Raw genomic sequence first — 15,853 nt, forward strand, 5'->3', positions numbered from 1 at the left:
CCATTTTAACCATTAAATCAATTTTGGCTCTGGGAAATGATGAGCTCTTACAAAAGCATACTTGCTTCAACTATCCTATATCTAATACCACTTTCTTCTTGCACTGTATTTTTAATACAATTACCTTAAATGCTTTAGAACGAGGCAGGTAGCTTATCCATATCTATTATTACTAAAGGTAACAACACCTCACAGAAATGCCAATATCACAAGACACTACTCCCAAAACTGTCTCTGCTTGCAGAAAGATTCAAGCATTTGACAAGATCCAGTCTCAGACAGACTTGTTTGCAAAGCATTCATAGCCCACTGAGTAAAAACATTGTGTGTGTGCAGGGTGTACTATTATCCTAATACTAAATGACAATTCAGAGCCCAGAAACAGTAGCTATTGAACCTGAGAAAGCAGGCCGATCACCTGCCGGTTCTTCAGGAGTTGCGTCTTCAGGGATATCACCAAGAAGGTTGCGCACACAATCTTTGCACTTGGAATATTTATGTGAATTCACACAGAGAGCATAGATAGCATACTTCATGGCGCAAAATGCTCGAAAGAGTGCCAGATTGCGTTGCTGATTCAGGATGTTAGGAACTGGTGCCACTGTGGAGGGAAACAAGGGTGTGGGGCAATAGGGGGTCAGAAAAAGAAAACAAAAGATTAATTCTCTCCTGCTGTTTCCACACAGCAAAGCTTTCCTGCTCTTTCTTCCTCAGAGTCAACTGCATCCCAGCTTTGCTCTACCCCACTGTTACTTCACAACAACAAGAAAAAAAAAAAAAAGCATAAAGAAAAATCAAGTCTGGATCCCTTTTTAAAAGGGAAATTTTCTGCCAGTTTGTGTTGCAGGACAGGTTACAACACAGAATGATCAAAATTGGCTCACGAATAAGTCTCATTACAAGTATGTGGTTAAGCTGTGCTGCTGCATTTACAACACAAGGCCCTATCTGTTCCCAGCAACCTAGACTTTGTGTTCTATTACATAACAAATAGACAAATAGTGTAGACCGGCAATGAGACTAGAGTACCACCACTTCTACAGATTTGTACTAATAAATAGATATTGTGATTTGACTCTATCCATAATGGCTAGACAAACCAATCATATACAAATGGCAACTGACTTATACTAAAAACAAAGCAAAAAAACCCAAAACATCCAAACAAACAACCCCCCCCCAACCATATGATAGGCATGATAAAGGCAACTTAGAAGTACTACATGATCCACTTCTTCCCCTTTTGCTTTTTTTTTTTTTTTTTTTTTTTTTTGGAGGAGAGAAGGTGTCACATGCTAGCCACATGGTCCCTCCTTACTATAGCGAAACAGCAGAGCTGCAAATAACGTGCAAGATGTATCATCGTTCCCTTCACCCAGGAAGGCAATAGAGACAAATTCTTTCATTATGATTTCAGATGAATTACCAAACTACTATGCAAAAGTTGTCCAAAAAAAGAAAAAAAAATCAGTGACAAGACTATTAAATCAGTATTGGACTCTGCTATCCTACAGCATTCTTATACAAAGCATACACTGCCCCTCTGCCTCTTGGTCATGCAGGGGAAGCATTCATGATGTTTTTTTTTAAACAGAGCACTGGTTTGATGCACTGGTAATACCCCATCCAAACATAGGAACTGAAGAGCATTATCTAGAAATGTTTCAGCACTGTCATCCACATGGCTTGAGCATAGTTTCAAATTAAAACACCAACATGAATTCATTTCAAACTACAAAAAACCCAAGACAAATGGAGTGCACAGTCTAAAGCCCACTATTCCCTGTCACTGCAATTCTAAACAGCAGCAATGGTGGAAACTATAACATACATATCAGATAGAACTGAAGAAATACCCAAATATGAGTCCTGCTCAGAACCTATACAGACATGGTAATGCTATAATGCGCCAGGAGCTCTACACTAATATGTAGTATCTGAAAAGTTCTCACCACTGCTGTCGTAAGAGGACTTCAGGCTACTGAAGCCAGAGATTTGACAAATACAGGTCTGTGAAAATAGACTAGCTGGAGATACTATGCTTGCTGGAGATACTACAAGATATACACTGATAATCTGATACAATTTTAATAGTTTTGCCTCCTTCATGGAAGGGCTTAGATGGAGCACATCTGTAGCAAAAGTTGTGCCTAAACCAACCCCTTTCCTTGAAACTAYTGTATAACTGTAAGCACTTACTTTTCCTACCCCAGAAATATTAACACTTTATTCTTGAATTATATAACTCATGGGGAAGTTTCTGGCAATTCTTTTTTTTTTTTTTTCTTTCTCCATTGGCATGATGGCTCACAAGCTTGGCTTACACACTGATGCGAGGGGTGCCTGCACAGAGCTGTTAACAAGGACCACTTCATCTTGACACACAGCTGCCTGTTAGCAGCAAGACTGAAACTGAAGAAGAGGAAGTAAGTGGGGTGAGGGGAGGAAAAAAGCTTGTTAACACCATCAGATCAGACAAATCAAAAGCTTCAAGGCTCCTCTCCTCCCTTTAAATTTCAGAATACATTATTATAAAGGAGATTCTATTCAACAGTTTATGGAAATGTCTGACTTTTACATTAATCACTGGGCTTAAAAGAAAGCAAGGGCTTGTCTTCCATTAACTAGTTCTGTAAATTGAAGTGATCCAAAAGAAGAAGAGAAACTAGAGCTAGAATTTTTTGCCACAGCCATGCAGCTCCCAGATGATCTGGTAGGCCTACCTCTTCCTGTCTTTGAGAGATTTCTGACAGAATTCCAGCAGGATAGATTTAAAACATGAAGACTGACTAAAACCCAACATTACCACCAAAACCATTAATTTCAAAAAGCAGGACACTAAGACAGGAGATCGATACACAATCTCAATTATAAAGTCTTTTAAGACTTATTCAAGACAGTTATCATAATTTAACAACAAGGCCTGTAAAAACAGGACTAGAAACCACCATCTCAATCTGATATTGAAAGGAGAGAAAACTGCTTCCCATTAGGCAGCTTGGAAAATCTGTGTAAGATCCATCACTAAGAGCTGTCAGTGTAACTCAAGCTGACATTATGCATGTACAAATTCCTATCCATAAACGGAACAAGGCGCAAAAAGTTACAGCTTTCTGATCTCTAACAAATTTTAGTCTTCCTGAATGCACATCATTATTAAGAGAGACTCTGTCAGAAAACAGCAGTAAAATAGCAGCAGCCTGACTTAGACACAGGCCTAAATCAGAGAGCATAACATGGACATGCTCACTTCAAACTGCACTAGTGTGTTTAGTAATATCAGATATTTTAAGCACTGAATTGGAGGGTAGTAGGAAGAGAGAAATGAGAAAAGAAGGATATAAAGACAGCCTGTAGGGTAAGCCTTACAGATTGTAACGTTAGTTTTTATAAGGCTTTATATTAGAAGAAAAAAAATGTATTTTTAAAAACGAAGATATTACATTGATAAGAGATATTGTCAATGTCATTTGGCTTTGCCCTTTGGCTTGAAAGGCGAGTGCACTGTTGGCTGAAATCCAAAAGGCACACTTAACTTTTCAAGCTAAGGGTATTATAAAATACATAAGTGACAATGAATAGCACATGAGATAGTTTTAGAATTAAGTCAGTTTTAAGCAACACAAAAAGGAAGATCTTTAATTTTTTTTTCCTCCCGAAACAGTCTGGTAGAAAGTACGCACATATTATGAGTATGTGCAAAGTTTTGTTACCATCTTGAAAAGGCTCTTTCAAGGGTCTTCCATAAAATGCCTGATAAATGATATCCTCCTCATTTACAAAAGCAGGTCAGAAGAACAGATTCTTCCTGACAGAAGCACTGAGCAGCACACACTGATGGATCAGGGATATTCCTGTGTTCTCACAATCCTACACATTTACCCTGCATCTGTTGGTCTCTAGGAGGAATCTTTTGAAGAAGCTCAATTACATCATCTTCATTCAGTGCCAGTAGATTAGTAAGGTGATGAAGAGAGTATATTGCAGTGTGGCAATCTAGACCATGCAAGTGTTGCAGAAGAACCTTCTTTGGGATAGTAATACTGCAAGAGAGAACAAACAAAAAGGTGGCATAAACAGGTTCAGGCCTCTCAGTCATGTTTAAAGATCTCTTTCATGCTAACTATGATTCAACCAAATTACTGCAGATAAAAAGAATAAAAAATAGCAAAACTAATGTCCAGGAAGCAATTTCAAGAGCTTGTGATATGCAGTCACCAGGAGACGATGAGCCCAATATTTAACTTTGACTAATAGGCAGCTTTGGCAAGACAGTTTGGAAAAAGTTCTGACTATTTTACCTGTTTTGCTGTATGCACCATTCAAGGACTTCTACTTGAGCCCAGAGTCCATCACAGAAATCTTTTAACACTGAATCATTGCACAGATCCTAATCGGAAAGACAAATAAAATTAATCTCTTTTACAAAAAAATTTCTAGTCAAACAACAGCAGAACCAAGCCTGTATCACATATGGGATGTTCATAAGACTCCTTATCTGTAAGGTAACTTTTACCCTATGCAGAAAACTGCCAGTTTTGTTACAAAGACTGCAAGAAAGGACTATCTGAAGGAGCAAAGTCAATCAGCCTTCGTATGACATACCTACAGACTACAGGAAGATGGCTACGTCCCTGTTCAAATTTAGCTTTCAAAAAGACAATTGATGCTTCCTAATGATAGTCCAGAACTTTAACTCCTAAAACTAATAATGTATCAGACCAAATGCTATACTGGGTAGCAGATACTCATTTTCCTTTTCCATGTGCTTTACTACAGATGGCTGCCTGTCAAAATCAGACCAAGACATTCACTTTACAAAGGCTACTGAATAGGCATTAAATAGGAACTCCCTTAAGGCAACACCAGCCTAGGTTAGATCTGCCCCAATGATCCAGCAGTGTGTCTCAGACAGAACCCTGTCTCACCCCCTCTGCCTTCCAAGCCACATGCCTGCAGCAGCCATCACTGAACTGCAACTGCACCTCCAGAGCTAGAACTCTCCAACTTCTTCAAAAAGGAAGACTCCCAAACAAGGTGGATCTTTCAGGCACAGACCTTGTTATTTGTGTCATAGTTGATTATATTCTGGGAATGCACACAGGAGATTTCTTAGCTCCCCCACTACTGAACTCAGATTAGTTGTGACTAGAACTCGTCACTGTCCTGTGCTTGTCCCTGGGGCCAAGTGATGTTGCAAAGTGCCCCCCCCACTCCTTCCAAAAGGAGAGTCAGGTACTGCTGCTGGCTGGCTCTCTCTAGTGTAAACAGCAAAGGGCTGAACAGATTGTGTGAGGCGAACTTTCATAATTTCCAGGGCAATCATATTCAGGTCACAGAAGAGCAGAAAGACAAATTACTTTTTCAAGAAAATTAAAATTCTCACTAGAAACTCCCTGTTTTATCTCTTGATTGGAAGAAAATTCACAGTTTGAGGTTGTAACATGGCTTTTTTTTAAAAAAAAAAAAAAAAAGGAAGAAAGGTCAGAAACCCAACTAACAATCTAAGCAAGCAAACTGCATTAACTGGATTCAGACTGGGAGCACAGCACTTCAACATTCCCACGCCCTCACTGCCAGCTTACCTGAGTTTTGTGAAGAGCCCATAGCAATGCTTTTGCTGATCCCAAGCTATGACAGTGAGTCCATCCTAGCAATATCAAAAGGCGACTGAGGGGGTTGAATTCCCTCCTCAGTAAGCTGTTCAGGCCTGAGAAGTCTTCTCTTTTCAGTAAAGTTAATGCAGTCACCTAGAAAACAAAAGGGAGAAGTATTTATCTTTCTAAAATGCAGAGTTATGAACCTAGCAGTTTATGCGAGTGAGGAGCTGTTTCGGCATTAGCTTTGCAAAAAGAGTGAAGTTCTGTATTTGGAAGTTTCCTAAGCTTATATTTTACAAGCCATCAGGTTACTCCAAATGTTTGCTACAGAATTGACTACACTCCCTCACTACACTATCATTAGTTCCTTTCTACTGAGTAGATCTTTATCAATGGCTTTATGTAAGAATCTTGAATCAGTAGCTTAACCTAGAAGCGGAACTATGTTCAACTTTAAAATTCATACCAGTGACTGCCTACCAGGATTCTGTTTCTTCTCTCCATGTAAATACATTCAAGTAGTTTAATTCATACCAGAATATTTTTCACCAGACCTTCAAGCTCTTTACAAATACCACTTTCACCTTGCAAACCCTTTGAAAAGTCTCCCTGCCTGAAGTCTACCAGCTTCAGAAAAGCAAAGTGTCTAGTCCAAGGTCATGGGGTATATCAACAGGAACAGCTGACAAAATTGCAAGCAGAACACATGACTTCCTAAATCCTCAAGATCTAATCTTCAGTTTGCATGCAGAGGAGCTTTTCCAAAATTTCACTGAATGTTTTGAGTCCATCATACAGCTAAATTGAATGAGTTATCATCAGTTAACTCCTTGTTCCTGAAGTCATGACTCCTAGTAAGCACTATCAGAATATAAAATGCTTCTGCAAGTCACCAAGATATCTGGAAAACAGGGACTGATGTTAGCCACCACTGGGTTTCCCTCTTAATGATTTTATGGCCATACCAGAATCTGTTCCAGAAAGTGCTTGCTGCTGCTCAAGCAGTAGAAATAGGCAGTCTTCCAAGAAGCAGCCTCTTTGGGATCTGAGAACAAAGTCATCACTGCTTGCTCTGTATCTAGCTGTTCAGATGAGCCTGAAACACATCAGAACACAATTATCTTCTAGTACAGAGTGGTACCTTTGAAAGAAGCATACTCACTGTTAATTTAAACTGAGGAACACTTAACATTTTCTCAAGTACTAACCAGCTATTATATGTTAATAGTTAAGACTCACAGATACTGTTACTGGATAATGAGAAATCCAGTCAGAGAAATGCAGAAGAAAAAGGAAACAGAACAGATGGGGTGGACACACCCTTAAGTTAGAGGTAGACTTCTAGTGTCAAGAATAGACTGCTCTTAATATAGCATCCTATCATTAGGATTATTTGATAACCAGTAAGCCTAATAGTTTGGGCTGAGCACAAATCCAAACCCAATCCAAGAACCACTAATTTTTCTTTGAGCTACAAATGAGCAAAAAAGTTTTTCTGGTTGCAAAACCAAAAAAAGGTTCATCTGAACTGTTGACACACTAGCAGAGGCCTGCTAAGCACGCAGGATTAGCTCAGGTCTACAGAGCAGAATCACTTTGTATTTCTTCCTCATCTCTCATCGTACACATTTTTATCTGTATGTAGCTTGAACACTCACTTCTGTACTGTGACACTATACTGCTCTGCAGGCCCTAGCAAAGGCTTGTTCAGCATAGGAACTTCTCTGATCTGTGCAAAGTGAGAATTCAACTACTCCCATACTCCCCACTCTATTTCTCTTCCCCCCCAAGGGAGCACTATCTGTAGCTATGGTCAGAAGTGCTAGAGCCCACTGGGCTTCATTGGCCCAAACTTCCCTTCAGCAATCCGTAGGAGTGAAGGGAACCTTTGGAAGAGAGAGGATACAAACCCCACTGACTCACACCTCCATGTAGAGAGGCAAGCAGAAGAGGGTAGGTATTCTAGCCTTTCCTTCCTTGCACACTCACCTGACACTTTCCCCAGAAGAGCATGGGCGCTGCTTGCCACCCAGCTTCAACTGAGCTCTTCAACTGAATGTACCAGACCTAGGGAGCTGGAGGGAAGCTATAGGGTTATAGTTGGTATACAAACAACAGTAGGGTTCTGACAAAGCCGCAAGTGATGAATCCTCTTTCCAGCTGCAGTATTGGCCTCTTCCATGTCTCTTTCCAGTTCTAAAATTTTTCCAATATTAAGATGTTTGAATGTTTCAGAATTACTGAGGCAGTTAAACCATTATTGGCCTGAAATGGAACCTCCTCCAACATGGATGATCCCAAGCTGGAGCTGAATCAATTAAAAAAACTTTATATATGTACAGAGAGTCAGTTTTCTAGTTACAAGCAAGATCTTCAGCAGGAGAAACACTGAGCAAATTAAAATAGAGCACAACAAGGGATCGGAAAGAAAGTGCTCACACAAGAAGGCAGTGCAGAACACAGAACAGTACAGAGAGGTGCCAGATTCTTGCTTTAAATCATTTTAGCATCATTTTTTCCACCAAGACACCTAGCCTTGTTAACACACCTGAAGAACACTGCCCGATTCCATAACAACTTGCTCATTTAATGTCTCAATGGTCTTATCAAAAAGAAATGAAAACAAACAAACAAGTGAAACAAACCTTTTGATTTTGACCCCAGGAACTTTTCTCTTGTTCTTTCTACAAGAACACTGCTATACATGCTTAACAGGCCATAGCTCCGTTTCCTTAGCATGCAGCTTAGTAACTTCTCCTCCCTCAGTGGGCTCCCTTCWGCCCAGCATGCATCCAGGAGCTCCCTGAAGAGTTGACGTATTTCATCAGTCCGATGTTCCATCTCAAAATTCACCATACTAAGAGCACCATAAATTGTATCTACTAGTTCTCTTTGATCCAGTTCTGCTGAAATCTCAGAATTGCACTGAAGTCTCTGCAGAGACTTTAAGGATTCGTGAAGAAAGTCAACAAAGATATTTTGTAGAGAGGAATATTGCTGGAGTGAAGAGCTGTGTGCGCCTTGTTCCTCCTGGAGGAACTCCAGCAGGGCTTGTGCCCTCTGGGGAGCCCACAGCAAAAGCTTCCGGAGAGTTGAAACAACATCCAAACTGAATCTGTGAGAATGGCCATCTTTTCTTTTCCTGTCTGCGATATGCTTGCCTTGGGTGCACTCAAATGCTTCAGATAGTTCCTGGAAGGGGAATAGTAGAAGAGTAAGCCTTTTGGACTTCATAAAAGAACATGAAATAAATTTACTGTAAAACAGGAGAAACTTGAAAGCAAGTAGATAAATCAATTTGGAAACATCAGATTACCTAGGAAACCCATTAATAAATAGGAAGTGCCAACACTGGTCTAATCTTGTCCAAAATCCTCTCTAAAAATAGCAGATATGCAACAAAATATGAAGAATTCTGTAATATACAACTACAATACGAGCCATGCGCTCTTAAGCGAGTGCCTTAATTCACACAGGCAGCTCCTACAGTGTGGCTGAAGCACTACTCTATCTCTTAGGAACACATTCATGCATTTGTATCTTCATAAGCCAGCAAGGGCATGACGATTTAGTGTTCGGTCTTTTTTTTTTTTTTTTTTTTATCCTAGTTTCCCCACATGCAAACCATCCATCTACCAGTCTTCCACTCACATCATCCTCATCAACAATGATTTTTCAAATTTGACTGAAATGGGCAAATAGATTCAGAAACGATCTCACCAACTTCTCTATTAGGCAACAACAATTTTTCTGAGTAACAGAAAAACCTACAATTCAACAGCAATGAAGAAGAGGAAAAACAGAAAAAAAMCCCAATACAATTAGCCACTGAGGGGTGGTAATGCAAGGCACAGTGCAACCATTGTATCTTCTAGCTGATGCCAGTTAAATAGCAGCTAAGCAGCACTTGTGGCCATTTTGGAGTTATGTGCGTGCTGTCCTTCTGGAGGCAATGTCTCAGGGAACATGAAGTGGAGAGGTGGCTGGTGTGTGTAGGAAAGAGAATATTAGAAGCAGCGGACAAGTCCGCAACATCCTTCTCTACTTGCTGGATCAAAACATAACTCTACCTGTTATCATGCCTCTGACACTAACTGGTGACGAAGAGATGAGATTAATCAATCTCCTATTTTGGTACAACACTGCAGATAATGGTGAACTCTTCCATGACCTCGAAGGTCAGATCATAATGTCCAAAGACTTGATTAGTCATTATTAGACTTCAAGCAGATTTATTTTAAATCAGTCAAGTTTGCCTTGCTTGCTTTCATCCTGTAATTGTTAATTCTGTATCTTTATAGAAATACTTCATACCTCTTCTTTATTCATACTAACAAGCTGCAAATAGTCTCTGAATATAATCATTTTCCATTTTCATCTTAAAAAAAAAAACAAACAAAAAATTTCTTTAAAGAACTAGAATGTATAAGACTAGAAGAGACATTCTAGGACATTGAGTACTATTTCAGATACTGTATCAGATAATTCTGTGGTAACCAACACCAAATTAGGAGAGTTCTAAAGTCAGAAACTCTCCTGCTTTTCAGCACTATACTTGGTTTTGATTTTAATCACTCTTTGAATGGTTCAATATATTTCTCAACTAAATCAGTCTGTATGTATTAATAATGGAAAAATGGGTCCTAGACCTTAGAGCACAAGTCATACCAATTACCAAATAATGTCACTAACAATAGCACAGCACTCAGAAATTTCCTGTGGGGATAAGACAGAAACCAAGATTTTAGGAGAAAGAAAAAGAAAACAGACATGCTTTTAAAAGGTGTTTTCTGACTATGACTTCTTTTTGCTCAATTTTTTTTTAAACTTTATGATTACCACAGACATTTGTAGATGCAAGATGGTGGCAAAAAGCTAGAGTCGGGACTGAAGTGTTAGAAAGACCATGTAGAAAAACTTGTTCATTGCCTGCCTACAGTCTCTTCTCTAGCCAGAAAAAAAATCACTTTCAGGCACACTAAATTAACTCCAAAAATGGAGCTGAATTACAGTCTCTTTCAGTTTGCCAGAAGAATAACAACACACTACCATCTCAGGCAGTCAAGTTCGCAGAAAGCATTAACTTTGACCCCAATGACTGATAAAGAGAAGCTGGACACTCTGAAAAATTAATGAGAGGCAGTAAGACAGTGCTCACTTTTAGAACTTCCTCAGAGACATCTTTCTGTAGTTCTTCCAAGAGCAATAAAAATTCAGTTTCTCTCTGAAGAGCAACTGGAACAGTTTTCTGAAATAACATAAGAAAATAGGGAAAAAGTTAATCAATGTAACTTTTACTTATTTATATTTTCATGTAAACCTAATTTTAGCTATTTAATTAACATTTGAGGCAGGCTGAAATATCTCTCTGAAGATATCTAATTCTCAGTTAAAGACTATTCCACATCTAGGTTCAGCTCCTGCACCAGTGGATTCCATTTAACCATACATCTGGAAACGGAGACAAGTGTCACTTCCCCAGGAACTATAATCTCATCAATTAGAGGCATCTTTCCTAAGAGGGTGATGAAAAGTTGAAAGTCTTTAAGTAGTGGGATCAATGAACAAACGAACTGGGGGGGGGGGAACAAAACACATGAACACACATCCCACTGTACCAACTCAAGAAAGAGGAAGAGAGGCTAGTTTCTCCTTTGCTCATGAAACGTCTTACACCCATCTATCTCCACCCACCAATCCAGCAACCACAAGCTATACTCCCTCAAAATCTAAAGCTTATAAAGAATTGTCTGATGCCTGAATTACTTTAAGAGAAGAAGGTGTTACACAAATGCAGAAGTTTATTAGCTCATACTTCCCATTAACAGAAATGCTCTATGCTAAAAAGCCAACTTATATTATCTAAACAAATACAAAAAGGTCCTATTTTTCTCCCGAGCATGCAGAAAGAAAAGCACCTTGTGAAAATTAACAGTTGTTTCTTGGCATGTTTGTTAAAAACAAAAGCAAAATCCATCCCATGCACCTCTCAAACTACCTTGAGAACCTCCTTGCATGAAGGGTGGGAGAGCCGACAATTTTAAATAGGCAACCAGATTGACTATTTTCCGCTTGGAAGTCAGCTAGAATTAACTTCCGTACCTGATTGCAGGCAAGCCATTTTTCCAGCACAAGAAGCCATAGCCATGCAGTTCTTCGAGGGCTGCAGTTCTGTTCACATCTGCAAAAGTAATAAGCATATATCATGGATTATACAACATTGTTTTCCAGGATCTAAGAGATGGGGAACAGTCAGAGCTCATTTTGATCTTTGTATTTCTTTGTGTATGATAAAAATAAAGATGGCTAAGTCTTTAAAGAAGAGTAAAACAGGAAGAGAATGCAGAGAATAGAGACCATTGGTACTATTTATATGTTAACTTGATAATTTCTGCTATGCAAATAACTGCTTTTAGATGGACTAAACACCAATACTGCTGCCAAATTTGCTTCAAAACACTGGAATTTATTTGTGGTCTAAAGTTCAGTCTCTAAAGCAGTCTTTCAGAGAAATCTGCTGAAGTGCTCAAACTTGAGTGCTTGCCAAGCACTGCTATTTCCTGTTCTTTCTAGTTCTAGCCCCCAAAACCAAACAAACTCTTAGCTCACAACAGCATAGATGCAGTTCTATGTCCAAATTAAAAGTGAACAACTGCACCAATTAAACAAAGAATACTTCTAATTTCCATCAGCTCTTCACCTGCTCCAGTACATTTACACACATTCCAAGATCTACGCTGCTAAGGAATATATTCAGTATTGACAAAGGGACTGGAAGAGAAGGAGAAAGCAGAAAATATTTTACTGGTCTTCAATAGTCTCATCAGCGACGAGCAGAGTCTTTATATGTGATAGTACAAATAGCAAGGATAAAAAGGATCAAAAATATTTGTGTCTCACATGGTCATTCGCAATATTCATCTAACCATGTGCACACCTTCCTCTGGACTCCTTTTAAGCACTGTGTAATCTATTTCTTAGAGTCTTTACTAAGTGTTGCACAAATGTTAATGAGAAGAGGCGTTATCATTTGGCTGGTGAGGGGTAGTGATATTAAGTTTTAACTTCCCTTGAATATCAATGTTCCCTGAAGAGCTAGAAAGTCACACTTCACATGCACCTGCCTCAAAAGCAGAGATCAAAGCTAATTAGGAACAAACAAACAAAATGCTGTTTCAAAATCCAGTATGAGAGAAATAAGAAACCAACAGTACAATTTTGATTTTTTTTAGAGTTTAAGTTTTTAAAACATTGAAAGGTCTTCCTGGAGCTAGATATAAGGAGACATTTTCAATGATTATGGTGCCCATCTTGGGAGTATCATTTCTAAACTACCCAGAGCTCAGTTTCAAAGCAACACAATTTCAGAACAGGTTCCCTCTTTTCTTTCAAGGAAGTCTAGCGAAATCGGTTCTGAAATGGTTCCAAGCAATTTTAAGCTCGTATCAGTCACTATGTCAACTGCGCACATGAACGCAGCCCACCAGCCCAGAGGGTTGAGCTGCCGGCGAAGAGCCCGGGCAGCGATGAGGTGCCAGCGCTCAGACAAGAGCGCGCCCGGACACCTCGGCGCAGAGGCAGACACTGCTGCCGGACTCTCCCAGCGCCCTGCGGCCGCCGCTAAGGCAGCTGCTCCTCTTCGCGTCGCACCCTCGCCTGCTACATGGAAACACTGCCTGGCGCTTACCTCACCGCCGCGGGACAAGCTACCAGAGCCTGGAGAGCTGCTTCCACCTTCTCAGGGCCACCGCCAGGCCCCTGGCGCAGCTGGGGGACGCAGGCCTGCGCAAGCTCCCAGCGCCCGCGCCGCACGCATTCACGGAAGAGCCCGAGGAGCCGCTCCAGGGAGGCTGCCTCTTCGCTCCCGAAGGGATGCATCTTGCCAGGGGCGCCGGCTCCCTAGGGCGGCGACACACGCGAAGGCCGAGGCCGTGAGGTCGTGCCGGGGCAGCGCGCGCGCCCCCGCCGCGCTGCGGGGCGCCCGGGGCAAGCGCAGGCCCGGCCCGGCCCGCTGCCGGGGCGCGCGGCTGACAGCGCCTCCGCTTCCCGCGCAGGGCCGCCCGTCGGCGTGGGCATGCGGATAGACATCGCCAGCATCGACGTCGTCTCGGAAGTCAACATGGTGAGTGACCCCGCGGAGCGGCGCGGAGCAGACCCCGCCGCCGCCCCTCCGCGGCCGCCTGGGCGGTGTAAGAGCGAGGCGCGCCGCGGTCGCGGGGGGGGCACCTCATTTTGCAAGCTAGCAGCGTTGAGCAAAAGGGGCAAAAAGAAAAGAAAATGCAGCTTCTCGAAAGGCTGTCTTCCTTGTAGGAGGAAAAAAAAGCACCGTAGATGAAGTACGTAAGAAAAGGAAGTTCCCTATCCAGCTATCAAAATCAAAGTCTCCTAGCTACAGGTGTGAAATGTACTGCATTTGATTTCGATTCCACTGCTGAAAGAAATGCTAGTAAACACGCATGCTTAAAGATCAGAAAACATATCTATGTAGTGCTTGTCTCATTTCACAGCCTTTTCCCAGAAGAAAATGAAAAATCAGTTACAACTTTAAACATTTTACAAAATCATGTTGGATTAATATACAGCTTGGGCATTTCAGTCTCACTCTCTTTTCCTTTGTTTCATCTTATATGAAAAGCTAAGGTGCTTTTTTTCCCCATACAGGGAACACCTATTCAGCTAAGAGAAGCTAGAAACCTTGCGTTTCCAGCCTGGTCACCAGTTTATTTCACTCAATATCAAGGTGGTATTTGCCCCTTCAAAGTAATTCACTCAAGAGCGGGGATTTTTTTCTTGGTATTGAATATTTGTCATTAGAACTACCAAAGAGAGATTGTTTTCCTTTTCATATTTTTTTTCCTACTGTGCGCTATACCTACACAGTTGCTGCTTGCATGTAACTGTTGCATTTACTGATGAATATGCCTGGTCGGATCGTGAGGAAAGGAGATTTGTCACTGTGCATTTAGCACACCAGGCTCTGCAGAGTATTAACACCACGCAAAAACAACTCTCTGAAAATTTCAGCTCCTCAAGCTCATTTTGCTGCATTTTACTTTCAGAAAGGACATGGTAGGGACTGTGGAGACCAGGCAGAGGAAACAGAACACAGACCTTCTCCAAATCCAAATAATTGAAGAACAAATCTACCCCAGCTCCAAACCATGCCCATCACCCTGTAATGGGGTGGCTGCTTCTGCAAAGCAATATACCTTGGAAAGCCAAACCACCAAAATATCTATCCTGAAAGGTCCAGAATATTTCTTGTAAAGTGTCAGCACCTGAAATCCTGTTAATTGGAAGAGGCATGAGTGTAATTGTGTGGTTCCACTGGTGCTGTCATGGGGCATTAATTGCATTACACTGGCTCGCAGCATTTCTGCTCAGCTCTGAAGGGAGCGGGATCCCACATGCAGCTTCCTCTTCCATTCCAACCCTTGCACAGCCCCTGGGAAATTGTAGCTTGAACTCTTTGTTTTTAATTGAGGAAAGTCATAGGCTAGATGGATTCTTTGACTGCTGTGTGCTGTGGGGCAGCTCAACTAAGACTGGTCAAAAAAAGTGACAAGATGTTTTTATTTAATAAAAATGCCACCTCGCTCACAGTGTAAGGAAGCGGCCATTCCCAGGAATAGCTGATAGCCCAAAGTTAGGGCAAAATATGGGAAAATCAGTCCCCATACTTAATGAAGCAAGCTGAGGATATGAAAGGGGCTCTCCCATACCCCAAGCACATACCTTTATGCGATGCGTACGGTGTTCTGTCACAAGTTCTTTATTGCGTATTGTCAGGGTCTCTGTTACACAGTCTTTTGGGCAATCATCAATTTCATCAGTCTTAGCAGAAATGAGAGAATCTGTATCTCAGCTTAAGTAAAACTTTCTTGCCCAGTAAAAGAATGCTTTATCCTAGTATTTTTTTTCCTAAGAATCGGAGTCTTGAAATGCTTAATGTTGCAGCAACCTGTGAATCTTTTAGCTTCACTTCTCCTTTTTTTCTAAATTCATTAGCGTCTTGTGTTTTTTTTTTTCTTTGTTTAGTAAGAGCTACCACTATTTTGTGGCTTCAGAGCCATAAATGTCTACAAGATGGTAGTGTGTGTGTGTATATATATATATATATATATATAATTGTCTACAGGGCAGTTTTGCCACTTAAGGAAAAGGGTGACACGGGAGTAGAGAGCAGCACCCTTGTCTTGTGAGCTCCTCCTGACAAGAGGCTGGCTGACTCACAAGAGCTCTCTCCCATCAGT

At 41.0% G+C, this 15,853-nt stretch overlaps 1 protein-coding gene across 8 annotated transcripts in view; it reads right to left on the reverse strand.

Annotated features, from left to right (window-relative positions):
- The window catches only part of ZFYVE26 (zinc finger FYVE-type containing 26), a 58,774-nt gene that overhangs the window by 41,760 nt on the left and 1,161 nt on the right, over nt 1-15,853 (reverse strand). For 2 of the 8 annotated variants that reach the window (XM_026084549.1, XM_026084551.1), the window contains exons 1-9: nt 13,288-13,560; nt 11,703-11,781; nt 10,759-10,848; nt 8,246-8,792; nt 6,566-6,696; nt 5,586-5,750; nt 4,302-4,390; nt 3,883-4,043; nt 398-601 (exon numbers count right to left, since the gene is read on the reverse strand). In XM_026084549.1, coding sequence (XP_025940334.1) covers nt 398-601; nt 3,883-4,043; nt 4,302-4,390; nt 5,586-5,750; nt 6,566-6,696; nt 8,246-8,792; nt 10,759-10,848; nt 11,703-11,781; nt 13,288-13,478 — 1,657 coding nt within the window. In that variant the 5' untranslated portion in view covers nt 13,479-13,560. The other 6 variants (XM_026084548.1, XM_026084556.1, XM_026084550.1 and 3 more) reach the window with 6 other exon arrangements.

Source organism: Apteryx rowi, unplaced genomic scaffold (assembly GCF_003343035.1).
Source record: "Apteryx rowi isolate R43461 unplaced genomic scaffold, aptRow1 scaffold_647, whole genome shotgun sequence".
Lineage (NCBI taxonomy): Eukaryota > Metazoa > Chordata > Aves > Apterygiformes > Apterygidae > Apteryx > Apteryx rowi.